Consider the following 25,090-nt stretch of genomic DNA (forward strand, 5'->3'; position numbering starts at 1 on the left):
TTTACGACTTTGGTTCGGCGCACATCCGCTCATCGAAGTTCCTGTGGGAGCGTTTCGCGTGATTACGTCCTATTTCCGAATCACGTTTTACTCTGATTTCACTTGGAGCAGTATCGATGTTTCCATCGCTTAGTTTCTCTCCAAATGAATCAGTGTTTATGAAAAATAATACCGAGACGAAATGCGACCGAAAGTATCGTTATATTCCCAGTCCTCGATTCTGCGAAAATAGCTATTATTACTTTCATGGAAACTTGCAGAATGCGCAGAAAAACTTGCTTTATACTGTGTCATTTATATCCATTTTTTTGTTCGCATGTTGGGTGACCCGGCCAAAGCGATTTTTCAATTTATTTCATCTACACAAACGTCAAATTTCTTTTCGACTGCGACATTGTAGTTTATAGGGATGCCAGGGCGGTGGGTGAGAATGAAAGAAAATAGTGGAAAAGGGCTCTCGTCACGAGTTGAACCATCGAGTCGTAGAAAATCGATGTACTACAAAGCTCAGGACTTACCGATCCACAGTATACACCGGGTGAAACGTTCTGCGTTAGAAATCCATGCCGCCTTGACCTCTTCCCATCCTTCTTTTCTCTTACATATTGGACGACGATGACGTCATTTTAAGATTTCATATATAAGCCTAGTATGTTTCAACGACGTCACTGTGATAAGGATATGCCGTGGAGAACCGCTACAGAACTGCGAGAGTCCTCGACGAGAAATATATCCTCTTCCAGGCAAGTAGAAACGTCCTTACGGTCAGCCGGTCGACTCTATAAACATCGCGTGCCAAGAATCTCACTCGCCTTATCGCGTATTTCCAACCCCTCTCACCTTTCCTACCTCGTTCCCAACTTTTCCCGCCCTTAAACTATCCTTAAACTAAAACACGTTATGTCTTTCCACGTGGATTCCGTGATTTTTCATTTCCCTCGACATTTGTAAAAAGAAGCTTGAATTATCAGCTCGTTCAATCTCGAATCTGCGGTTCAGAGAAATCATAGCGTCGTTTTAGTTTTTGAATTTCTTCAGTCAAATTATTCCATTCATCAGAATAGTGAAAAAACTTGGCTGATCTCGATTTTTCATTAACTCGAATATCGATATCAGAACATCAGTTGGAATTCTAAAGAGGATTCCAACTCGTCGACGTACGTCAGTAACCTCACTTTTCGGCTTTTCATTCACTTTTCTCTGCAACATTTTACGATTTCAAGTCGTTAAAATTCTTTCAATTCTCAATTCTGTTGTAATTGAAGAATGTTCGCTCCAGCCATCAGCATCGGTTAGATTGTAAAATTTCTTCAACACGATAATACATAAGCAATCGCGCTTGTTTAAATTTAACTGAAAATACGTTTTATTACCGTTTCCCTATGTTTAAGGGACAATCATCACAGGAGCATGATAATCTTCAATAAATACAAGTACTTACAGTTACATATTAAATCGTTTCATCGTAAAAGAAGAGAGGAATCGTTTGTACAGTATTTGGTATGGAAGTGAAAGTAATACGAGAAACAATTTTGTTCCGAATCGTCTGGGATACACAACGGTAAAGAAAAATATTACCGCGGAAGAATCAAGTAATCGGTATCGAAAGAAAGTTTCATGAAATTCGCATGAGATTGTGGGAGCCTCGTGTCGTCATGACGAACCTCGAATGTACATCGTCACGTATCGATTTTTCGCGTCATTATTTACCGCATAAAATCGGGAGAAGTACAAAAAGAGAACGCGAATATACGGTTACTTTGACATGTATACCTAGAGAACGCCGTGATTTATCGAGGGTAGGTCGAGCCCTGCGTACTAAATCTGTCTTCATACAAAACTTGGAAAATACTCGGTTTATCGCTTCAACGATTTGTCTGCGCCGCGATCGCGTACAATCAGCTTTCGCCTGGTCGTTCGCTTCACTAATCTCGTGTACTATTACTTGTTTTCCATATTATTCTTTCGTTCCTCGACACGCTGCATTTGGCCCTCGTAAATTTGTATCCTCTAAATTATGATATAAGAGTTGTCGCGAAGAGCATCGACGGAATCAACAAAATGGTGACGAGCGTCGTCGCTGATGCATCTGCAAAGAACGGCAAATAATTTAATCGAGACTGGGAACAATTTAAATGATTAAATACTCCCAATGAGCGACCGATTGCGACGTGCATTTTGCAGGAAACCGTTAACTTGGAAAAAAGAATGTAAACCAATTTTATTCGAAATAAAATTAGAGCTGCGCGTGTGGCGGAAATGAGTTAATTACCGTGTTGGCAGAAAGTAGAATTAATACGTTTTGCATCGAAGTCACAGGTGCAAACGCCTCTCAGACATCGTACGGAATCGGGGTCGGATGTGACGTAACATTCACCCCTTGAATGGCACGTTTCATCGAGAACTGGAACAAGGAGAGACGTCACGGATTACGACACGGAAGCTTGTGCAGCAAACCGCACGAGTTTTCTCATTTAAATGAGTAATCAAATTATTCCAATGAATCACCTCTCGTGGAATAACATTTTTTGTATTTTTTATGATGACTGGGAGCGCAGTTGCATGTGCCGTTTAACGAAGATGCCCCAGTAAATTTCGATGCAACGGGCTTGGCTACTTCCGGCTTTAAACATCTTGCGTCCGTTATACTCGCCGAACATTGGATATCGTACTGGCATTCACTATCGAACTCAGCAACTGGTTTAACATTATGTAATTGATATTAACTGTTGCTACTTCTCCTTCGACTATATTTAATGATTGTTATGGCAAGAGAGAATTTATCGAAGATCAAATATGCAAACGTTTCAAAAGTGAAAATGTCATTAATTTGCGTTTTTGGGCAATTCATGACTCACTATATTCCAAAAAATGCACTGACATTTGAGCAATTTTCATTGGTGAATAAATGCATGAATCCGTTCAGCTCAGTTGATTCAACTGGATTTTCTTATTTAGAATCAACTGGAATTATTGGTCGAAGGACGATAATTATGGCATGTTTGTTCTTACCCGGAACGCAAAGATCAGGAGATGGTGAAACAAGACCATCAGCACAAATGCAAATGCTTTCATTGCACGTTGAGCTTTGCGTCTTGCAATCATAGTCAGTGGCACACGATGCATTTATACCTGTTAGAGAGTCAACAAAATTTCGTAGTAAGTTCAAACTTGGCGTGATCGAGCCTCGAAGAAACAACTTTCTCGGTCCCTTTTACAATTTTTAGGGTAAAAGTTCAAATTTTCAACATTGAAAAACTGTCGCAACAATCTAAAATCGAGACAACAGCATTTATCTACACGTGATTCAATCATTCAAAATTATTAACCTGCAACGCACGCGCCGGATGCTTCGAAATGAGCGTCGATGCACGAACATTTTTCTTCGTGACAGTGAACATTGCTCAAGGGCCTACAGTCTTCGTCAGCCGAGCAAAGTCCTCCAAGGACAGGGACGTCATCGGCGCAACCTGTTCCCGCCAAATCTAAATGTGTTCCCTTAGGACACGTGCATTTAGATTCGCTGCAAATTAATTTGGAACGGAAATTGGGCACGTGGCAGTCTTTGTCGCTCCTGCAGCTTTCGCGGACGCCTTTATTCAACCAGCAAAACATTTCGTCCTCGATGTAGTGAGATTTTTCGTTACAAACACACGTTCTGTTAACGCACAGAGAATCCGGCCCGTAGACGTAGCATTGCTCATCGTATTGACAAGAAGGATTGAACTTTGTCGCGGCTGTTGACAGAACAAAAAGAAAAAAGAATTTTTCAAAGAGCTCATCGCCACAGAATAAGGCGATTTAAGGAGCAGAAATGTTTCGCATTGTTGGAGCAAAGTTGAGCCTACCTTTGCGACATAAACGCCTATTTGCTGAAGCGATTCTAGCTCCCTCGCAACTCCAATGACCATCTCGACATTTAGAGTTGGGAACCATAGCCTTAGAATCCTGGTCACACTTTTCTCCGAGCTCTTTGGATCCGTGACAATAAAGATGGGAAAACAATATTTTTTGCAGTCATATTTTAATAGAAAGCCGCACATACATAAGCGAATAGTTTTCCTGGACCGAAAGGCCCACAGACAATGAACAAAACTTTGTTTAATACGCAAGTCACAAGTTTGAACACAATAAATTCGCTGGGGTCAACGAGAAGTTGAGTTAACTTTTTCGAGGCACCACGTCAAAAAATAACAAAAATATTGGGAACCCCAAACAAACCCAAACAAAAATATTGGGAAAAGTCAAGCGAAGCTATTGTAAGATGCATAGGCTGCATCTTCTCTTTATTGCGAAAACTTACTTTTACATTTAAAACTGTGCAATTGGTTGTATTCAAATATACTCTTGACTATGACGTGATTATATTCTCGCCAACCCCATCTACGATTTTTCCAATAGTATTCGTTTTGTATATTTCAATCCTATTGATTTTTTAACACCATTTTTTTAAATTATTTTGTACCTGGTATGCAATATCCTCCGTCAGAGTCGAAAGCAAAACCACGTTCGCAAATGCAACGTCCGGTCGCGGTGCATACAGCACGTCCATATCTCACACAGTCCTCGATCGCCGTACAGGTTAAATCAGACTGTAATTTCGATGGATAATTTTGGAGTAACCTTGGTTCATGAAATAAAATGTTACTCATTTCATCCTCAAAATTGTTTGGTTCACTTTTCAAGCTCAGATAGCATTCCGCAGTTTGATTGCATTGTGCACGTTCATCGAATCTACAATCCAAGTCTATAGTGCACTCAGCGCCGACGGCTATGAAACATGGTAACGCAAATGAATGAAGGGGAAGTCTCTCATCCTGGGCATGATTATGTTCAATATTTTTAGGGAGTTTCCTACTTTAACGGTTCATCTTTTATTCCATAATCGAATTCTTTGTTCCACACTGATGATACCATAACAAAAATATCGTAAAATTCATTCCCGAGACATGATTAAGTTATTTTTCTTAGCAGTTATCAGCGAAATTCGTTCACGCGTAAAAATCGATGATAAAACAATTATCTTATCTTTACCGTTAGCCTCACGTCTACACGTGCGATATTCGCGTTGATAGAAAGCTTCGCTGCACCCGCAGATCCCATTGAGACATGAAAGAGCCTCGGAGTCCCAGTTGACGTAACAGTCGTCATCGGTCTTACACTTTTCTCCAAAAGCTATAAACAAACATTATTATTTGTCCTGCTCAAATCGGAAAATCCATCAATCAGAGGATTCATTTATTATGATTTGTTATGACAACTCTGCGGTATAGTTCGGCTCTCACCCGAAGATTTGTAACATCGACCGTGCAGATAATGGTAACCGGTGTCACAATTGCAAACTCCGTCTATGCATTTGCCACCGATGGACAAATATGCGAGGCATTGTGACGTTTCCACGCATTCATCACCGTATGCGGTTGCAACTTGAAAATAAATAATACCGATTATTTTGTAAAAAGGAACGCGACGAAAATGATCGCGCATAATCACGAAAATGATGAATTTTCTTCCTGTTTCCAAACAGAATTTCAATATGACAGTAGAAAGCAAATAAATGGTAACAGAATTTAATTTGATATTAACGAACGAGCTCGACATTAAAGTTTTGATTATACATTTTAAAAGTGGAAACGAATTAAGTTGAACGAATGAGTTAAAGTTCCAATTCACCTTCAAGACAGGCGGTCATTGCAGCGTTAAAGATGAAACCCGTTGGACACTGACAATGACTAAACCTGCTGCAGAAACTTCGAGGAGTTGTGCAAGTTGCATTGGTCCAACAAAGCCACTCGACGTTACCGACTATATGGATACCATCAACTGGGAAGGATGCTAGAAATAAACGTAACGATTCGATTCCTCAATGCTTACACTGTTAGACGAGTTACGAAAGATCGGAAATATAACAATATAAAATCTAAACAAAGTAGTTCTGTGTGTCCTTCGATCTTTTTCATGAATTTTAATACATTTTATTTCACTGATTTACAGGCGATTGAAACTCAACAATCGCAGGACTTCTTGATATTTCGATGAACAATTGAGATTTAAAATTCTTGTCAAGTTACACTAGAACTTTTCAGTTAAAATATCCACGAGAAAACCATAACAATGACGAAGCGTTACCGAATACTCCCGAATTCAGGCTACTGTAAAGCCACACCAAAAACAGATGAATTTTCAAACAGATTATGGACGACTTCATTCTGTTTTGTTCGTATCGATACTAACCATAATCGTTTGGCCGATTTGGCTACGAATGATATTATCGGAATGGAGATACGAAAAATCGTGAAATATATTCTTGAGTAAGCCAGCTTTTTCCTCTTTGATTAGACACCTGCACGCTTATCAGACCTGCGGTCATTCGACCAGGAGTAATCTTCAACTTCGTGTCTGTTCAAGACTTACAAACATAAGACTAGAAAATAAAACCGGATAGTACTTTTTTCTCAAGAGAATTATTATTTTTATCGCCATAGCGAGTCAGGAAACTTCCAGCTTGAATCAAACTCTCGTGCCTGAGTTTTCGGGCACATATAATGCGAGAAATGGAAAAACTTCGTCACTATAAATGGGGAAAAAATGCAGGGAATTTGGAGCACACTCGATTTAAATGGAAAAATATGCGGAGCTCATCTGTTGAACGCAGTGGATAATAAACCGTCATCGATGACTGATAACAAAAAGTGTAGAGTTCATCGACGGATCGAATAGTTACGATTTCTATATGCGTACTTCTAATTACGTATCAATGATTCTCGTAATAAAATCGACGCATTCCAAGTGCCCCAGATGCGATTAACATAAAATTATACTGATGCCCGGAATCATAATTTTTATTTGAATCGGTGATTCGTGAACAGAAAAAAATTAAATTACGAAAAGAATAACTATGCAAACATGATAACCGATGATGATTCAATTTTGGATGAGTAGTATAATAATTTTGATGTTCATCACTTGTTACTGGTATTACAAAATACCATGATCGAATCCCTATGACTGGTGTGGTGACATTTGAAGTAATTTTCTTCAGATGAGGTTCTCACGAATCGCTCTTATCACAATCTGACTTATTTATAATGATGGATTTTCCTTGTGAAACTTCGGGAAAGGTCGAGGTCAAATTGTGAATCGGTAAATATAAATCCGAGCAGCAGAACAAATAGTCTCAGTCAGTTAAAGATTATTGATCATGGAGCTGCATGCCAATGAGTATCAAGGTGAGGATCCCATTCCGAAATAACAACAAGCACCTATTTTGCTAGAATATTCATTTAATATTCATGACGTTAAAGTATGTCATCAAATTGTTTTTTTTTTTTCATCAGAGAAATTGTCTTCTCTTGAAAACGGTTCAATCCGGTATGAAGTACTGAAGGACGGTTTCAACCCCATTCGTAAACGACGAGACATCAATTATACTCGATGCTTTCAATTGATGAAAGTGATTTTGTACCTAGAATTGGTACTTTTCGTTGGCTGGATGGGATGTATATTTTTTCCGAATTATTTCCGAATCTACGAAAACCGTGGCAGGGATGGATACAGTGATTCGACCAGCGTCATTATTGCAGGTCAACAAAATCTTGTGAAAACAACCACCATGAGAAGTCAAATTTCGATCGAGCCAGAGAAGGAGGGAAAAAATATTGTGAGTGAAACTCTTACAGCAACGACGAAAAATCCCATCGACTTCTTCAATGACGACACGGATGGGTCCATCGATTATCCTAATGGGGATTCATTGCGATTCGTCCGAGTGCAGAATCCAGGCAAGCCTCCGCATGTTTTTCCCACCCATCTTTTCGACCACCGGTTGCCGTCGGTTCCGGATCCAGTTACGTCAGGACCATCGATCAATCACTTTGATTCAACGAACATAAATAATGAAGATTATCTGGATTATCTTGAACCCTCGAACGATACCGAATACATGGACATTCTTAGTGATATTAACAGAGACGTGCTTCGAAACATTGGACTACCGCATTCCGAATTCGACTCTGGACTTCTGGAATCAATAGAGCCTGATCTATCACATGACACAAGTCCGAGCGATTTGCACGTACGGCATTCCTTTGAGTTATCCGGCGAAGAAATGGCCAGTCCGTCGTGGAAAAAGAAACGTTCTACGGAAAGCTCGTCGAGCGAAGAGACCAAGACTCAAACCCCGTTAGTAAAACGATCGACGAAGAGCTCCTCGAGTGTGTCAGGAAGTTCGCTGCCATCGAGTGAAAATGAAGAAACGACGGAAGGAGCGATGAAGGAAGAGAGCAATTGTCCAAAGATCGTTGACATGCACGGCAATTTGGTTGAAGATCCGAAAAAAATAATTCACTACATAAAAAGAAACTGGTTCGATTGGATTTTGGAGAATTCTATTCCTGACTGTATTCGAATACAATTCGAAAAAACTGCCGGTTCCGATCTTTGTGGAAGATTAATATTCACATGTAAACTTGACGAGAGCAGTGAGACCGAAGATAAGAAAAATGAGCTTGCGCCGGAGAAACGTTCGATCAGAAGCGCCACGGAAAGTAATCAGCAGGACTCATGCGCTGAATTGGTTACGTCATCGCGGGGTTTGGAGGAGTGGAGAGAGCGAATTTTAATTGGTAAAGATGATCCGACTATCAGAAAGTTTTATCGCGAGTTTGCAAAAGCCATCATGCCGCTAGCCTTACGCGAGATTGTTGAGCTCTCGACCGATGGACGGACTAACATGGATGAGCATTGGCGGACTTCTATGGAGGAGATAAAACGGAATATTTCAAGATCAACCGAGACGCGTCAAATCCTCGAGGAAAACACTGCAACTATCGATAGAATGGCGAACGAGCTTCGGAGTTTGGTGGAATCAACAGTCGACAATTATAACCAGTGCCATGTTGTAGAGACAACGCCGGAAGAGGCAAAAAGGGCGATGAGTGCCATAAGAATGTTGATCGATCGTGAAAAATGCACTAAAAACTTCGACGGAATGGAAACAAAATTAAATTCTTTGGCAGCCGAAGTTGTGAGAGGCGAACCTTTGGATACAACCGTACGGGAATTGCGAAATAGATTCAAAAATATAGTTTTGTCTTTAAGCAAGGTAATTAATTCGCACGAACGGCAAACTCCGATAGGCCAATATCCTACCGGTCCTGTCGAGGTCACGCACGAGCAATGGCTAACATATATGTTGGGTCTTAAACAAGAAATTTCGAGAGCTTCTGAAGATCCTGCTATTCGACAGCAACTTGAAGCTGATGGTTCTCCCACTGAAGAGCAGGCTACCCAACTTCGTGAAATAGTCGAATACATTTTGCGCGGATGGCAGTACTGCTACCGGGTTTCATTTTTTGGATCGAGAGGCATAGCTAAACACGCGGAGTCGAACCGGAGAATGATGGAAAATTCTGCGAGCTAATGAAACGAGCGTTGATGTACCTATTTTTTTTTTTTAATTATGACGACAGTGCTGAAAAATTGAAAACAATGAATCGCGGCTTCATGATGATGTCGTCAAACTCACTATAATTTGGATATTTTCGGTAACTTGAAGAGAAGCATGCGGATGTTGATCATCGCTCGAAGTTTTGTTAGCTAAACCTGTTTATATGTAAAATGTAAATACTCACTGAGAACATCTGTTAAAAAATGTATAATATTATTGGCACTCAAGCACGCACGGAAATAAACTTTACATTCTCAGAATCAATATGGTTTTTCATGATAATCCGTTTCTTATTTGACATTATTTTTATTGTTTGTGTTTACTGAACAATTCGAACAACCGGTGTGATACACCAATGAATTTTACACTTTAAACTTATTTTTTCCAAAGGAAATTGTAAACCAGAAAGAAATAATATTGTTGACTTCTGAAATAAAATTATTTACTAATACAACAGTAAGTGTCGATGATTTTCGTAGTTGCGAAACATGTAAAAAAACAGACGTAAATTACATCAATACAATCTTTAAGGTATGCACGAAATTCAATTGTACTCGGAGCATAAACCTTCGAAAACAGCATTACGGGCAAGTTTGATCGATGTTTATAGAAAGGAGGCGTGACCCCGTCGAATCCAAGTCACATTCAGCCCGAAAATTCAATAGGAAACCCTACGAAATTCTTGTCCAATGAAATTGACAGATGGCGTGTTGTCTTTCGTTTCGTCAAAATAACATGTTTGTCTACGTTGAGATAATGAATATATCATTTCTTTTATTTCTAATTTTAGATAGGAAGCTCTGCTCGGATCCCAAGAAGATTGCAGCTCTTTTAAATTCTAACTGTGTCTTTGGAAAATATTTTCGAATATAGTTGCAAAATTTAACGAAATCAGCCCCCTGATTTCTGACGTAATAAATCGTAATTAATGCTAATCAATTAAATTCCTTGCGATATAATTCTTTAGCGAATTCCTTCGGATACACCCGCACGCACAATCTTTTGGGCAGCAACTTCACAGAGTATACACAATAAAAAAGAAATACAAGAACGAAAAAGAGAGAAGAAGACAGACAAATAAGGTTGGTATCAATGCGGTTGAATTGTGAATGAATTTACGCATCCTCGGCGCGCCTGGCTCATCTCTCAAAATGGAAGCGAATGGGAAACTTGTTTCGGAATAATTCCAAGCACCATTTACCTTCAGGAAGGACAACATTTATTATTCTCCATACTGATTCTTCATATCAGAGATTATGCACAATTTTCACCTCTTACGACTCAACATATAGTTCGATGTGGATCACTCATCAAGAGCATATGGCTAGTATGAAGAGAAACGGCAGCAATTCAATGTCAAGTAGAATCTAATAGATTCTCGATCAAATACCTTGTTTTAAACAAATGAATTTTGATAAATTCAATCGACTGCTTCGCTCCGTTTTGATCCAGGCTAGGATTGTCTTATGAATTCATCGTGAATGACGTTATTATAGGATGGATATGGGACAAATAACAAAACATATCAGCGGCTGTGCTAGTAGTTTGGAATCTGATATCTGCAAAGTTATCACACCTGTGACGATTTGAAAATAAGCAATCCATGATTTTAAGAACCGTTCAATACTTGAAGATTAAGATTGAAGCAACATTTGATAATACTTTTCGTGAAGGAACGATTGTTTCAGTAATCGACAGCTACTGGGAAAGCTTTTTAAACGCTTTGAAAACTTATTTTCATATAAAAAATACACTAATGTTCGTGAGTGGAAAGTTCACGGGAGTCGAAGGATTATCGGATTGAGATTTACGTTTTTTTTTGTATTCTATAATGACGATCATTCGTTAATGCTATTGGGGATAATAAGATCGCATGAGACAGTTTGTGTGTTCTGCGTAATAGTAGATAAACCTTGATCCAGTGATGACTGATAACGGTGAGTATCCCGAACATAGAGAGTTCATTAGTAGATCGAATAATTATATATGAGTGTTGTGTGTTCGCACAATTTACACTCAACTTTGTTGCTTGATATTGATGAAAATTATGTAACCATCGCATTAACCATGTCATAAACAAAGAATTGTTTATACTGCATAACCTTAACATCAATTAAAACACTTTCCGCATTAAAAAAATGTGTCACGCATCCATCGGAACGGGCGAAGGTCATCGCTATTTGCTATCTTCGAGAAAATTCCCGATAAATTTTTCGTTCTTTGGAATAATTTTCCAGATGAAACTTTTATCATTCCGAAGTTTTAATCATCTTTCTATCCAAAAATTGTAACTACAATGGATAGCTTTCTTCAAAATAAAGTGGGGTTTTTAACAAATTAAATGAATTGTAATAATCTTTGTTCTATTGAACTGCCATCGATTTGACCCCGACTGAATTCTCATTGTAGAGAATGAGCTATTTTATGTAAGTTAAGTAACGGCGTCAGCCTTATCGCAACATCTTCCGCTGTTTTTTGTGCCATACATATTTGTTTTGACAAACCGGCGAGGCGGGGGGGTTGGTAAAATTACGAATCGGGAAGCATAAAGACGAAAGCGAGAGAGAATGGTCTCAGTTGATCAGAGACTGTCCATCATGAAACCGAACGCCAATGGATACAACGGTAAGGATAAGAGTACGCATTTATTCAGATGGTTTGAACATAGTCGATTTAAATATTAGCGGAATAGTCAAGTTTTCTGTGAGTAATTACGAACACGTTCAATTATCAAATGTTAAATATAATTTTTTCGCCTTTTCGCCAGTTAACAAACAACCATCTCTTGAAGAGGGCTCGATGAGACATCAGACAACAGATGAAGATTATAATTCCACTGGTGAGCGAAAGAGCAATCGCTGCAATCGGTGTTTACAATTGATGAAAGTAATTCTGTATATTGAATTGGTACTTTTCGTCGGTTGGATTGGATGTGTTTTCATCTCGAATTATTATCAGGACCACAATAACAATGGTCTGAATAAGTCATACGGCACATCAAAATGGTCCAGAAATGGTCAAGAACTAGATATTCCAGATTCGGTGATAGATCCGATTGTCGTATCACCGGATAATGTCAAATGGTCACCGGAACAAGATGTTACGAAAACCATAACTGTGAAAAGTCTAACAAAGTCACAAGTATCGAATAAAAACATAATTCCAATCGTTCAGTCGGAAACAACGACAGCTATGAATGTTATCGCGACTGATAATACAGACACAGAATCAATGTCATTATTGCATTGGCTAGACTCATTAGCAATTCCGAAAAATTCTTGGGACGAGAGTTCTTCGAAGTCAACCAGTTCCGAGAGCAAATTCGATTGGGACTCATCTTCAAATGAAAAATCAGCATTTGATGCGAATTCTGATAGGGCCTCGTCGGATGAAAATCATTTTGAAACTATAAATAAAGGGGATAAGATCGATGTTAATTTTCTTTTAACGCTGCCACTTTGGCACAACATCGTTTTCACTTCTGATTATCTAGACGAAATCGTTCGTTCGGATGAAGAGTTAGTGCAAGATGATGGTATTACAAACGGAACATTCATTCTCGTAAGTCCAAACTCAATGGAACATCGTCAGTCACGAAAAGTAAGATCGACGAATGGACAGGACGAAGATAGTTCCTCCAGTTCTTCGAGCGAAGAGGACGCTACGAAACACAATAAACCACATCATTCGAATCCAGATGACAGCGACGAAGAAGACTGCCCCACGATTCTGGATAAAGATGGTAACGAAATTGTGGAACCGGAAGATTTAGTAAGTTACATAGGCAAGAATTGGTTTCGGTGGCTCGCCGAGGTCGATATTCCCGAGTGTAAGGAGCCAAAGGTTGCCAAAACTGTGACGGTCGATAGATGCGGAAAATTCGTTGTCAACTGTGAAATTGAAGAGGAGACACATACGCATGATAGGCATCAACGTGACATTGAAAACGCAGAGAAAAATAATGAGAAGGCGGACCATTGTAAGGAATTAGTCTTGGGACACCAGAAAGATTTTGAAACATGGAGAGCGAAACTCGTTACAGGAGATTCTTCTGATTTAAGAGTACAGAATATATATCAACATATTGCAGAGAATCTTTTTGCATTGACTGTGCATGAGATTGTGGAGCGAACGAATGACAAAAAACAAAAGACAGACTCAGAGTGGTATACTGTGATGGTAGCAATAAGAAACAAGATCTCTGACTCAATCGATACTAAAGATCAGAACTTACTCACTGATAGTAATCAGTTGACTATGGAAATGGCGAGAAATCTTGGCAAAATAATTACAAGGGCAGTGGACATTTATGAGGATTGTCATAACGTATTATTCTCAGCTCCACAAGTTCACCTCTTAACGATGCTGATAGAGCGTGAAAGGTGCCTTCGAAATACTCAGAAAATTATAACAATGAAAGACAGATTGGCAGCTGAGATTGTGCCTGGTGAATCTACAAATTTGGATGTTATAATGTTGCGGCAGATATTTAAGGCACGCCTCATGCTTTTAATCATACGTATAGCAGAAGATGAGAATCAAGGGGATGCATTGGTTAATACTGGTCCTGTCAATGTGACCGATGAGCAGTGGGCGACCTTCATGCTTGGATTGAAGCAAGAAATAGCCGAATTCCCTGACGATCTAAATCTTCAAAAACAGTTAAAGGATTCTGTGTACCCTACACGGAAACAGACGGACTGGTTACGGGAGATTACAGTATATTATCTACGTCAACATGTACAATGTAGCATGTTAACACTATTCGGAGTTATCGGACAATACAACAGCATGGCGAATCACAATAAACGAGCAGCCCGATCTGCCGACTCTAAATGGGATACCGCGTATCCTGGAACTTTAAAAATTTATTCAAGGGAGAAGAACTCACGCAGAAGAAGGGCAGTCTGGACCGAAAAACCGAAACGTGAGTAGGGAAATCCAATTATGTTCCAACAGTAGATGATTTATTGTCACCAGTGATAACTATTGTTTCTACTAATTTCAGCGACCATCGTGACATGCACATTGGAAGACGATGATATTCAATTTGACGAAGAGCGACAAGAAAGATTGGAACGTTATAATCGGTTAGTCGCTTCGAACACTGTGGACGTACGGGAACCAATCATCAATGCAATTGAAAGGAAATTGAACGGTACAAATCCCACCGAAAACTCAGAAGGAACGCCAACACCCCCGTATATGCGGTACATGGATGCGCTTGCTATTTTCATGGGGAATACTTCGTCGAGCTTGCATGATCAGGGCTACGAACTTCTGCGAGATGTTGTTTTGGAATTGAAATACTTGGCTGATAATGAAACGGCGTTCGAAGGTTATGATATGGACACGTTGATGAGAAACTGGACTGGTTGCCTGTGGCATATTCCAGATAATTATACAGCAGAGACTATTTTGATGGCTACAATAAAAGCTGGTGAAGCTTTGAATCTTCACTATTCGGCGGTAGAGGAAGGAAAGAACTGTGGTGATGAGTTCACGCCCGTTTATGGAACGTTCACTTACGTTGGTGAACAACCCGAAAAATCTTTTATACGACGCTGGAGACACATTTTCAGAGAAGTCATCAGATTGTACTTCAGGATCAACAATCCTGAAGTTCTTCCAAAGTTGCCGTGTACAAGCAGTAGAGGAAAATCTGAAACGACCAAAAGGGACGTAGAAAAGGAAATGAACCGTTTGAGAAAACGTTCAATCAAACATCCGATGCGACGGTCCGGTAAGTAGTCGGCGTAAGAAGTTTCATTTTCGAAAGTCAGACCTTGAAACGTCGATATCAGACTTCAAGACGTTGAAATTCGAGTCGCGATCGAGTCAGTAATAATCAATAACGTTCATTTTCTTAAACAACAGGAGGTTTTATGGTTGATTTGTTATTGTTTCTATTGGTTTCAGTTCCTGAGGTTACATGTTCCTTCGAAGAAGATGAAACTGAATTTGGTCAAGAGCGACAAGAAAGATTAGACCGTTATCACCAGTTTGTTGCTTCGAATACCGTCGATGTTCGGGAACCTTTCGTGAACGCCATAGAAGAGAGATTGAATGGCACGAGCCCCACTGAAAATCCGGACAAACCACCTTCGTATATGCCATACCTGAATGCAGCTCATATCTTTATGGGCAACACATCACTGGGCTTACGTGAAGAGAGTTACAAATTGCTGCGAGATATTGTTTTAGAATTGAAATATTTGGCCGACAATGAAATGGCACTCGAAGGTTACAATACGGACACATTAATGACAAATTGGACTGGTTGCCTGTTGCATATTCCAGACAATTATACGGCTGAAACTATTTTCATGGCTACCATAAAAGCGAGTGAAGCTTTAAATCTCCACTATTCGGCTGCCGAGGAAGGGAAGAATTGTGGCGACGAAATCACGCCTGTGTACGGAACGTTTGCGTATGTTGGTGAACAGCCGGAAAAATCTGTCGTCCGGCGTTGGAGGCACATTTTTGAACAAATCGTTCGGTTGTACTTCAAAATTCACAACCCCGATGCTTTACCCAAAACAAACTGTGCGAGCAATGGAGAAAAATCTCAAACTAAAAAAAGGGATGTAGAAACGGAAACGAACCGTTTGAGAAAACGTTCAGTCGAACATCTGATGCGAAGATCCGGTGAGTAGTCTGAGTGCTAAATTTCGTTTTCAAAACTCAGCCCTTTCAGACAGAACTTAGACTATGAAATAATTTATATGGCAGTCAAGTCAGTAAAAATCGATACATCAAAAATTTTTTAAAAGTGGAAAAAATTATGCCAGGTATTAAAAATGTAATATCATTTTGATAAAACCAAGTATGAGTGATGATGGTTGTTGTTTTCTTGAATAAATGGAAAAAAGAATTGTAATCTTTTGAACAAACATTTGCCGTACAAGGTTTTTCAAATGAATCAATTTCCATATTATTAATTCTGATTTTGGAAGTATTCCTCCTCCTTCAGACTAACACCAAGTTTTGAAAAATAAAAGTATGCACGCCAAGTTTTTGTTCAATAACTTGAAATTTTTATTGCAAATTTTTCAAAGAAACAAAAAAAAAAACAAACATCACTCGTATTTGGCTCTATTGAAATACTTGCCGCAATTTTTCTTACTCTCAAAAAGTTTTTAATAGAAATATCATTTTCTTTTGAAATTTTTCGCATTTTCTTGCAGTATTTTACGGTTTCAAGGGGTCGCAATTATTCTCGGTGTCGTAGGGTTGCAGTGAATGAAGTAGATGGCGAGTGGGGGAAGAGAGGAATATGCGTATGCTTCTATAAATTCGCGATTTGATATTCGTCATGATGAAATTAAAAACTTTATCGTCACTCTCAAGGGGTCCCGCTCTTTGGACCCCTTCCACCAGCGTTTGCATTGTACATGCCTACCGTGTTGGTATCTGTATTCATAGGTTTATTTGAATTCGAATCACTGCGTGCAAGGGGTGAACATTGTCGCGAGGAAGAGAAACGGAAAGTAGATATGTATATTGTTGAAAACAATTTCCGATCGTGAAATTGGAGCGCTTCATTTTTACAATTACAATTTAACTCTATTCAATGTGTTACAGTAAACAAATTTTTTTATCGTCGAAGCGCATTAATCATAGTTTTTCATAGATTTTTCGTTTTCTTCATACGACCTATTCTCTACAAGTGGCGACCATTTCAACTCCACAAATCAAGGGAAATTCGCCAATCTCGAGTATCAATACACGGCCCGTCTTAACTTGATACGCATGATTTTTTTTTTTTTAATCTCTTAGCAGTCAGGTGAAAGCAAGATTTTCATGTCATTTTTGTGTTGGAAAAAAATTTTTATAGGTTTGCCTTAAAGTTATGGTATGAGGTTTTTTACGGTCACTAAATTCAGTTTTGAAATCAGATTTCCAAAGTTCAGAATGGCAGTTTCAATACAGGGGACGCAAATTCGAAATATGGATCACGGTTTTTGGGGCCGTTGAATCTGAATCTAAAATCGGTTTTTGAACATCCAAAATGGCAGATTCAATATGACGGACCCGAATACGAAAAATGGTCTAATTCCGACGAAACTATCTTACGATTTCTGAGGTTACTGAATTCAAACCAGAAATCTGATTCTAATAGTTTTAAATGGCAGATCATCTCCGACACGGAAGGTTTCAGTTTTGATTTGATTGAGTTGGTTTGAGTTCGAGCGTCCAAATGCGAGAAATAATTCAACAAAATATAAAAATTATTCTGAACAATGTAAAAATTGAGCGAGAATATTTATTTCTCGTTTCGACTCTCAAATCGCGTAAATGAAGACACGACACTGTACTCGCAATAGACCAGTTATAATTCGCTTCGTACAAGTATTTTCGCCCTCGATCAGTTACTCTGGATTCGGATAAGAGCCGTATATAAGGTCAGAAAAGTATTCTTGCATATTTGTTAGGACGAATGGTTTGTTACAGATGATTCACCAAATTTTAATTCAATACATTGTAACCGAACTTCATATACTTAAAGTCGATACTTTCGAATTTGCGTCCACCATATTGGATCTGCCATTTCGAATTTTGAAAAACCGATTCTAGATTCAGATTCAGTATTCCCGAAAACCATGTAGTATACTCACTTTCGTCACAATGAAACCGTATTCCGAAATTGAGACTGCCACAAGGAATACACTATTTTGGATTTTGGAAATCTGATATCAAATTTGAATTCATCGACTCCAAAACCATGATCTACCAAACTACAATCGAATCGATGCAATAGAAACATGTTTTTTTTTTAAATGCACCTATACGTTTTATGACACAAAAATGGCTTACTTTTGTTTGCCCTTTTGTGTGTCACTGACAGTGAAGCAGTTAGGGTAATATGGGGCAAAACGGACAGTGTTCATTTTGCCCCATAAAGTTGAATTCCGGGGCAAAATGGACTTTCCCGAAACTGAAATTTCATAAAATGCATAAAATTTTTTTTTCGGTTCCAAATCATGCCCTGACCATAAATCATGGTAAATTGTTGAATTCCACGGTGACATCCCCAAAAAATTCAAGTTTCAGAGCAAAATAGATCCCAAACTACTTTCTCACTATCTATTCGCTTTTTTGACTTATTTTTAAAAACCACAATAGTAATCAAAATACGAGTAAGGAAAAAAGGTTTTTTATTCATTTTTCACAAAAATCGCACTCATAGCTGACATCTTCGTCTTCAACACTTGTACACAAGGTGTGTGCCCATTTTTTGCATGTTACACAGTAAATCCAATCTTCGGAGGACGACGAATTTAACCCTTCGCAAAAAATGCAAGAAACGTCTTCACAAGACGAGGACTTGGCTGTCTTGGTGAGCTTTTTTTCTGTCTGCTAAACTGCTACATTTCGAAAAATTTCGATTTTTATGCCTCTTGGAGGCTGTTTTCCTTGTGCCCCGAAAAATTTTTTTGAAAAAATTCCGGAAACTAGGACCATGAATCAATAGTGGGACTCCGATATAGTGCGAACACGAAATATACCCCAGCACGATGGACCCAAAGTTGATTTTTTGCATTCCTCAAAAACATGACAGAAATGGGATATAAGATTTGACTCATTTCTTTTCATTTATATCCAAGGAATGGAGCCTGAGTGGTCCCATTTCTTTTCCCATATTACCGAGTTGACATCCTATTCAGAAACAGTGGCTTAGAATGGCTGCATTTTGAAAAATGTCGTTTTTTCGATCTTTATGCCTCGTAGAGGCTGTGTCCGTTTTGCCCCGGAAATTTTTTTTGAAGAAATTCTGGAAACTAGGACCATGAATCAATGGTGGGACTCCGATATAGTGCGAACACTAAATATACCCCAACACGATGGACCCAAAGTCGATTTTTTGCATTCCTCAAAAACATGACAGAAATGGGATATAAGATTTGACTCATTTTTTTTCATTTACATCCAAGGAATAGAGCCTGAGTGGTCTCATTTCTTTTCCCATATTACCGAGTTGACATTTTATTCAGGAACAGTCGCTTAGAACGGCTGTATTTCGAAAAATGTCGGTTTTTCGATTTTTATGCCTCTACAGGGCCGTGTCCGTTTTGCCCCGAAATTTTTTTTTTACGAAATTCGGGAAACAAGGACTGGGCATCAATTTTGGGACTCAAAAATAGCTGAAAGACCATATGCTCATCAATGAAACTTGCTTAAATCCTTAAGTGTCCAAAACGCTATCGCGTCTCTCGACCAGTAAAAATTATTTTCTGAAACAGCAGATGGTTTTATCGTAAAATCGTGATTGTGTCTATTCGTTACAGTTCCTGGGACGACATGTATCTCCGAAGAGGATGCAACTCAATTTGTTCAAGAGCGACAAGAAAGATTAGACCGTTATAATGAGTTTGTTGCTTCCAATACCGTGGATGTACGGGAACCCATTATCAACGCTATTGAAGAGAGGTTGAATGGTACAAATCCCACTGAGAAACTGGACAAACCACCTCAGTATATGCGTGCCATAAATGCAGCTGATATCTTCATGGGTAGTACATCACCGGACTTACGCAAAGAGAATTACAAACTTCTGCGAGACATTATTTTAGAAATCAAATATTTGGCTGACAATGAAACGGCGCTCGAAGGTTACGATATGGACACATTGATGACAAACTGGGGAAACACTTGCCGGGCTCATATTCCAGAAAACTATACAGCTGAAACAATTTTAATGGCTGCCATCAAAGCAGGTGAAGTCTTGAATATTCACTATTCGACTGCCGAAGAAGGGAAGAATTGTGGCGACGAATTCACGCCTGTGTACGGGACGTTTGCGTATGTTGGTGAGCAGCCGGAAAAGTCGATTGTACGACGATGGAGGCACATTCTCGAGCAATTTGTTAGTTTATACTTCAAAATCCACAATCCTGAAGCTCTTTCCAAATTACATTGCGCTGGCAATGAAGAGAAATCTCAGATGAACAAGAGGGAGGTAGAAACAGATATGACCCGTTTAAGAAAACGTTCAATCGGACATCTGATACGACGGTCCGGTAAGTAGTCTACAAGGCAAGGGTTCGTTTCTGAAGCTCAGACCTTGATATAGAACCAACACTACCAGATGTATGTCGCGATCGAGTCAATAAAAATTAATGAAATTCATTTTATTAAACAGCACATGGTTTCATTGAAGAATCGTTATTATCTCTGTTGATTTCAGTTCCCGAAGTTACATGTTCCTTCGAAGACGATGAAACTCAATTTGGTCAAGAGCGACAAGAAAGATTAGACCGTTATCACCAGTTTGTTGCTTCCGGTAATATGGACGTACGGGAACCTTTTCTGAATAATATAGAACAGAGATTGAATGGCACGAGCCCCACTGAAAATCCAGACAAACCACCTTCGTATATGCCATACCTGAATACAGCACATATCTTTATGGGCAACACATCACTGGGATTACGCGAAGAAAGTTACAAACTGCTGCGAGATATTGTTTTAGAATTGAAATACTTAGATGACAATGAACAAGCTTCCGAAGGATACAACGTGACTGTGGTGATGAATGATTGGATAATAGGGTGCCTAACCGAAATTCCAGATAATTACACGGCTGAAACTGTCTTAATGGCAATCATGAAAGTTAGCGTATCTATGGATCTTCGTTATTCGGCAATGGAGGAAGGCAAAAATTGTGGCGACCAATTCACTCCAGTTTACGGGACCTTCGCGTATGTTGGTGAACAGCCTGAAAAATCTTTCGTCCGGCGTTGGAGGCACATTTTTGGACAAATTGTTCATTTGTACTTTAAAATTCACAACCCCGATGCTCTACCTGAAACAAACTGTGCGGGTAACGGAGAAAAATCTCAAACCACAAAAAGGAACGTACAAACGGAAACGGACCGCTTGAGAAAACGTTTGATCAAACGTCCGATGCGACGGTCCGGTAAGTAGTCGGCATACGCAGTTTCGTTTTCGAAGCTCTGTCCTTTCAATGAAAACAAGATTACCAAATTCATATCGTGGTTAAATCAGTACAAGTTCATCAAATATATTTTCTCGAACAGAAAATGATTTTATGGCAGAATAGTCATTATTTCGATTTCTTTCAGTGCCTGAGGTTACATGTACCTCGCAAGAAGATGAAACTCAATTTGGTCAAGAGCGACAGGAAAGATTAGACCGTTATCACCAGTTTGTTGCTTCCGGTAATGTGGACGTACGGGAACCTTTTCTGAATAATATAGAACAGAGATTGAATGGCACGAGCCCCACTGAAAATCCGGACAAACCACCTTCGTATATGCCATACCTGAATACAGCACATATCTTTATGGGCAACACATCACTGGGATTACGCGAAGAAAGTTACAAACTGCTGCGAGATATTGTTTTAGAATTGAAATACTTAGATGACAATGAACAAGCTTCCGAAGGATACAACGTGACTGTGGTGATGAATGATTGGATAATAGGGTGCCTAACCGAAATTCCAGATAATTACACGGCTGAAACTATCTTAATGGCAATCATGAAAGTTAGCGTATTAATAGATCTTCGTTATTCGGCAATGGAGGAAGGCAAAAATTGTGGCGACCAATTCACTCCAGTTTACGGGACCTTCGCGTATGTTGGTGAACAGCCTGAAAAATCTTTCGTCCGGCGTTGGAGGCACATTTTTGGACAAATTGCTCATTTGTACTTTAAAATTCACAACCCCGATGCTCTACCTGAAACAAACTGTGCGGGTAACGGAGAAAAATCTCAAACCACAAAAAGGAACGTACAAACGGAAACGAACCGCTTGAGAAAACGTTCAGTCGAACATCTGATGCGACGATCCGGTAAGTAGTCAGCGTACGCAGTTTCGTTTTCGAAGCTCTGTCCTTTCTATGAAAACAAGATTACCAAATTCATATCGTGGCTAAATCAGTACAAGTCCATCAAATATATTTTCTCGAACAGAAAATGATTTTATGGCAGAATAGTCATTATTTCGATTTTTTTCAGTGCCTGAGGTTATATGTACCTCGCAAGAAGATGAAACTGAATTTGGTCAAGAGCGACAGGAAAGATTAGACCGTTATAATGAGTTCGTTGCTTCGAATACCGTCGACGTTCGGGAACCTTTCGTGAACGACATAGAAGAGAGATTGAATGGCACGAGCCCCACTGAAAACCCGGACAAACCACCTTCGTATATGCGATACCTGAATGTAGCTCATATCTTTATGGGCAACACATCACTGGGCTTGCGTGAAGAGAGTTACAAACTGCTGCGAGATATTGTTTTAGAATTGAAGTACTTGGAGCGTAATGATGAACAAGCTGATGAAGGATACAACCTGACTGTGGTGATGAATGATTGGATGATGGGTTGCCTATCCGAAGTTCCAGATAACTACACGGCTGAAACTGTCTTAATGGCAATCATGAAAGTTAGCGTATCTATAGATCTTCGTTATTCGGCAATGGAGGAAGGCAAAAATTGTGGCGACCAATTCACGCCGGTTTACGGGACCTTCGCGTATATTGGTGAACAGCCGGAAAAATCTATCGTCCGTCGTTGGAGGCACATTTTTGGACAAATCTTCAATCTGTACTTCAAAATTTATAATCCCGAAGCTCTTCCTAAATTGCCGTGCGCGAACAATATAGAAAATTCGCAGACCAAAAAAACCCACTCAGAATCGGTGATAAGTCGTTTGGGAAAACGCTCGATCGGTTATCTCTTTCGGAAGACTGGTGAGTAAGCCGAGTACGAAATCCCGGTCGCAAAACATAGTAGCTCAGCCAGATACACGATCCTAAACTTTTTATCGTAGACAATACAGTCATCATCGATGAAAAACATTCTGGAAACGACGAAAATGCACGATTCATAAAAGCAAATCCGGACGTTGCAGAGCCCCGGAATTTCGATCAGTCACAGAGTTCTTTTTTCGCCAAAATGGAAGCTTTATCATCTCACATTGATCGTCTTCACGAAATGTATCAAAAATATAACGAATTAAATGACGACTATATGTCGAATGAATTCCTTGATAATGTGCCATCGAAATACGAATCTTAAAATCTGAAAAACACAAAATATTTTCCATTGAGCCTTTTTAATGTTATTTTTCCTCCTTTTCAATTGCTAAGCATGAAATGTCGAATGCATTGGAAATGAAATGTGAATTGTGTTTGTAAATATGGAAAGAAACGAATAAAACTTTTCCTAAAATGAATTGTTTGGAGTAAATAGTAAAAAGCTTCCAAAACCTTCATTTTAAGATACTAATCTTGAAGGTTGAACGAATTTCTTATTCTATTCGAGTACTTTGCATTATTTATTAACCAACAGTACCTTAGCTCAAACGGGTTTGGGCGATACTGATACTTGAACGGGTAACTACTTAAGAGTATGCAACAGTCGACTAACCTCACTTGGAATTTTCGAAATCGCAATTCTTTGACACAGATTGACTGATTAAAAAAAGGCTCTGTCAACCTACGCAGGGCGATGGCAAAAATCGGCTGACAGAGTATTTTTTTAATCGGTCAAATGGTGGCAAAGGATTTCGATTTTGAAATTCGCACTCTCGCACTCCAGGTTGCGATATACCGACTGATCCATCCTCTTAACCGTAACCCCGTTTGTTCATCGCATGCCTACCGAAACACAGTTTTTCTGAACTTTAAACCAAAGCTGCTACAGGGTTTCCGCTCATTTTTGAGCATGAATGTGATTGTGAACAACAATTATGATTGGCTTCAGCAGACCACGAAACAGTGTCACTTTTCCAGCACTTACTTCCCTTATTCCTGTGTCCGAGTTATTTTTATCTCGTACGATAAAACATCAATGTCATACGCTGGTACTAACGAAACCGTGCATCATTTATATCTTTACGTTTTCAATCTTGAAGGTCAGTGCTTCTTCATCTGCAATTACATTTGCATTTCAGAGTTTAATGATTACGTGACGCCACTCCCAGTGACATCTAAAAATATCTTGAGAACTTGAGACCGGATGAGACTTATGAGCGGTGTTTTAGATTTGGGTTCAAGTTTTTTTTCCCGCTGCGGAGGTGTGGAGACGTTGGGACTCTTAAAAAGTTGTACATCGAAAGAGGGCACGGCATTTTAATCGCAAACATTTTATCTCGAAGTTTAGTGTCATCAGGCGGAGGTCATTGCAGAGTCCGATGATAGCTCACAGCTCTTCAGTTACGCGATCATCCTCGCCAACTACGAGTTAAGAATATCTAAGAGCATTGTAAACGAAGGGGAAACAGTGGTTTATACACCGTGCCATTGAATAAATCCCAAAGAATTTTAGCCTGTGAAATTTTAACTGAAGAAAAATAACGAAGCACATACGTTTTCAAGCTTTCATAACATACCCACACACGAAACAATGCGTCATAGTATCAAGAGAGTTGCCCTTGCATATCTCTCAAATCCGAGAATTGCATCAACGTTTTTGCACTACTGCGCATAGGCCTTGAACTTTATATGCTAATTCTTTACGATGTATGCTACATAGTTTAAACTTGATAACATTTCGCGTATGTCGAATAATAATTACAAGTTTCCGTCGTGGCCTCTCTTTAGTGGTCGTTTAGTGAGAGCTACCATTTCGATAATATTTCCCTTTAATGAACACGATTCTTTGTGATAAGC

General features: G+C 39.2%; 3 protein-coding genes across 7 annotated transcripts; 2 read left to right on the top strand and 1 right to left on the bottom strand.

Moving 5' to 3' along the window:
- Positions 1-1,342: 1,342 nt before the first annotated feature.
- LOC122406375 (tenascin-like) lies at positions 1,343-6,988 on the bottom strand. 3 transcript variants are annotated; one of them, XM_043411784.1, is made up of 12 exons: positions 6,235-6,988; positions 6,130-6,152; positions 5,674-5,835; positions 5,286-5,426; positions 5,035-5,175; positions 4,466-4,771; positions 3,849-3,971; positions 3,330-3,737; positions 3,013-3,132; positions 2,509-2,697; positions 2,273-2,404; positions 1,343-2,089 (listed from the first exon to the last, which is right to left on the bottom strand). In XM_043411784.1, the coding sequence occupies exons 3-12, from the start codon at positions 5,690-5,692 to the stop codon at positions 2,016-2,018; spliced, it is 1,653 nt and encodes a 550-aa protein (XP_043267719.1). In that variant the 5' UTR covers positions 5,693-5,835; positions 6,130-6,152; positions 6,235-6,988; the 3' UTR covers positions 1,343-2,015. The 3 variants fall into 3 exon arrangements, with proteins under 3 accessions (XP_043267719.1, XP_043267720.1, XP_043267718.1); XM_043411785.1 differs by lacking the exon at positions 6,130-6,152; XM_043411783.1 differs by having other exon boundaries at positions 6,130-6,238.
- Positions 6,989-7,090: 102 nt separating this feature from the next.
- LOC122406374 (uncharacterized) lies at positions 7,091-9,902 on the top strand. The gene is made up of 2 exons (XM_043411782.1): positions 7,091-7,229; positions 7,338-9,902. The coding sequence occupies exons 1-2, from the start codon at positions 7,202-7,204 to the stop codon at positions 9,419-9,421; spliced, it is 2,112 nt and encodes a 703-aa protein (XP_043267717.1). The 5' UTR covers positions 7,091-7,201; the 3' UTR covers positions 9,422-9,902.
- A 2,123-nt stretch (positions 9,903-12,025) lies between these two features.
- On the top strand, positions 12,026-23,652 carry LOC122405984 (uncharacterized). 3 transcript variants are annotated; one of them, XM_043411103.1, is made up of 9 exons: positions 12,026-12,073; positions 12,216-14,375; positions 14,457-15,191; positions 15,368-16,096; positions 19,738-20,469; positions 20,637-21,368; positions 21,535-22,266; positions 22,433-23,167; positions 23,248-23,652. In XM_043411103.1, exons 1-9 carry the CDS (start codon positions 12,046-12,048, stop codon positions 23,493-23,495), a joined length of 6,831 nt encoding a protein of 2,276 aa, XP_043267038.1. In that variant the 5' UTR covers positions 12,026-12,045; the 3' UTR covers positions 23,496-23,652. The 3 variants fall into 3 exon arrangements, with proteins under 3 accessions (XP_043267038.1, XP_043267040.1, XP_043267039.1); XM_043411105.1 differs by having other exon boundaries at positions 20,637-20,644; positions 21,543-22,266; XM_043411104.1 differs by lacking the exon at positions 19,738-20,469.
- Positions 23,653-25,090: the final 1,438 nt, after the last annotated feature.

The sequence above is a fragment of the Venturia canescens genome, chromosome 2, assembly GCF_019457755.1.
Source record: "Venturia canescens isolate UGA chromosome 2, ASM1945775v1, whole genome shotgun sequence".
Taxonomy (NCBI): Eukaryota; Metazoa; Arthropoda; class Insecta; order Hymenoptera; family Ichneumonidae; genus Venturia; species Venturia canescens.

What these genes read in the sequence shown, in the direction of transcription:
- LOC122406375 (XM_043411783.1), bottom strand. Translation starts at nt 6,208, where the DNA reads ATGAAGTCGTCCATAATCTGTTTGAAAATTCATCTGTTTTTGGTGTGG. An exon ending in AATGACCGCCTGTCTTGAAG is followed by an intron (nt 5,427 to 5,673) that starts GTGAATTGGAAC and finishes TTTATTTTCAAG; the next exon opens with TTGCAACCGCATACGGTGAT. An exon ending in TTCTACTTTCTGCCAACACG is followed by an intron (nt 2,090 to 2,272) that starts GTAATTAACTCA and finishes CGTTCTTTGCAG; the next exon opens with ATGCATCAGCGACGACGCTC.
- LOC122406374 (XM_043411782.1), top strand. Translation starts at nt 7,202, where the DNA reads ATGGAGCTGCATGCCAATGAGTATCAAG. An exon ending in GCATGCCAATGAGTATCAAG is followed by an intron (nt 7,230 to 7,337) that starts GTGAGGATCCCA and finishes TTTTTTCATCAG; the next exon opens with AGAAATTGTCTTCTCTTGAA.
- LOC122405984 (XM_043411103.1), top strand. Translation starts at nt 12,046, where the DNA reads ATGAAACCGAACGCCAATGGATACAACG. An exon ending in ACATCCGATGCGACGGTCCG is followed by an intron (nt 15,192 to 15,367) that starts GTAAGTAGTCGG and finishes TATTGGTTTCAG; the next exon opens with TTCCTGAGGTTACATGTTCC. An exon ending in ACATCTGATACGACGGTCCG is followed by an intron (nt 20,470 to 20,636) that starts GTAAGTAGTCTA and finishes TGTTGATTTCAG; the next exon opens with TTCCCGAAGTTACATGTTCC.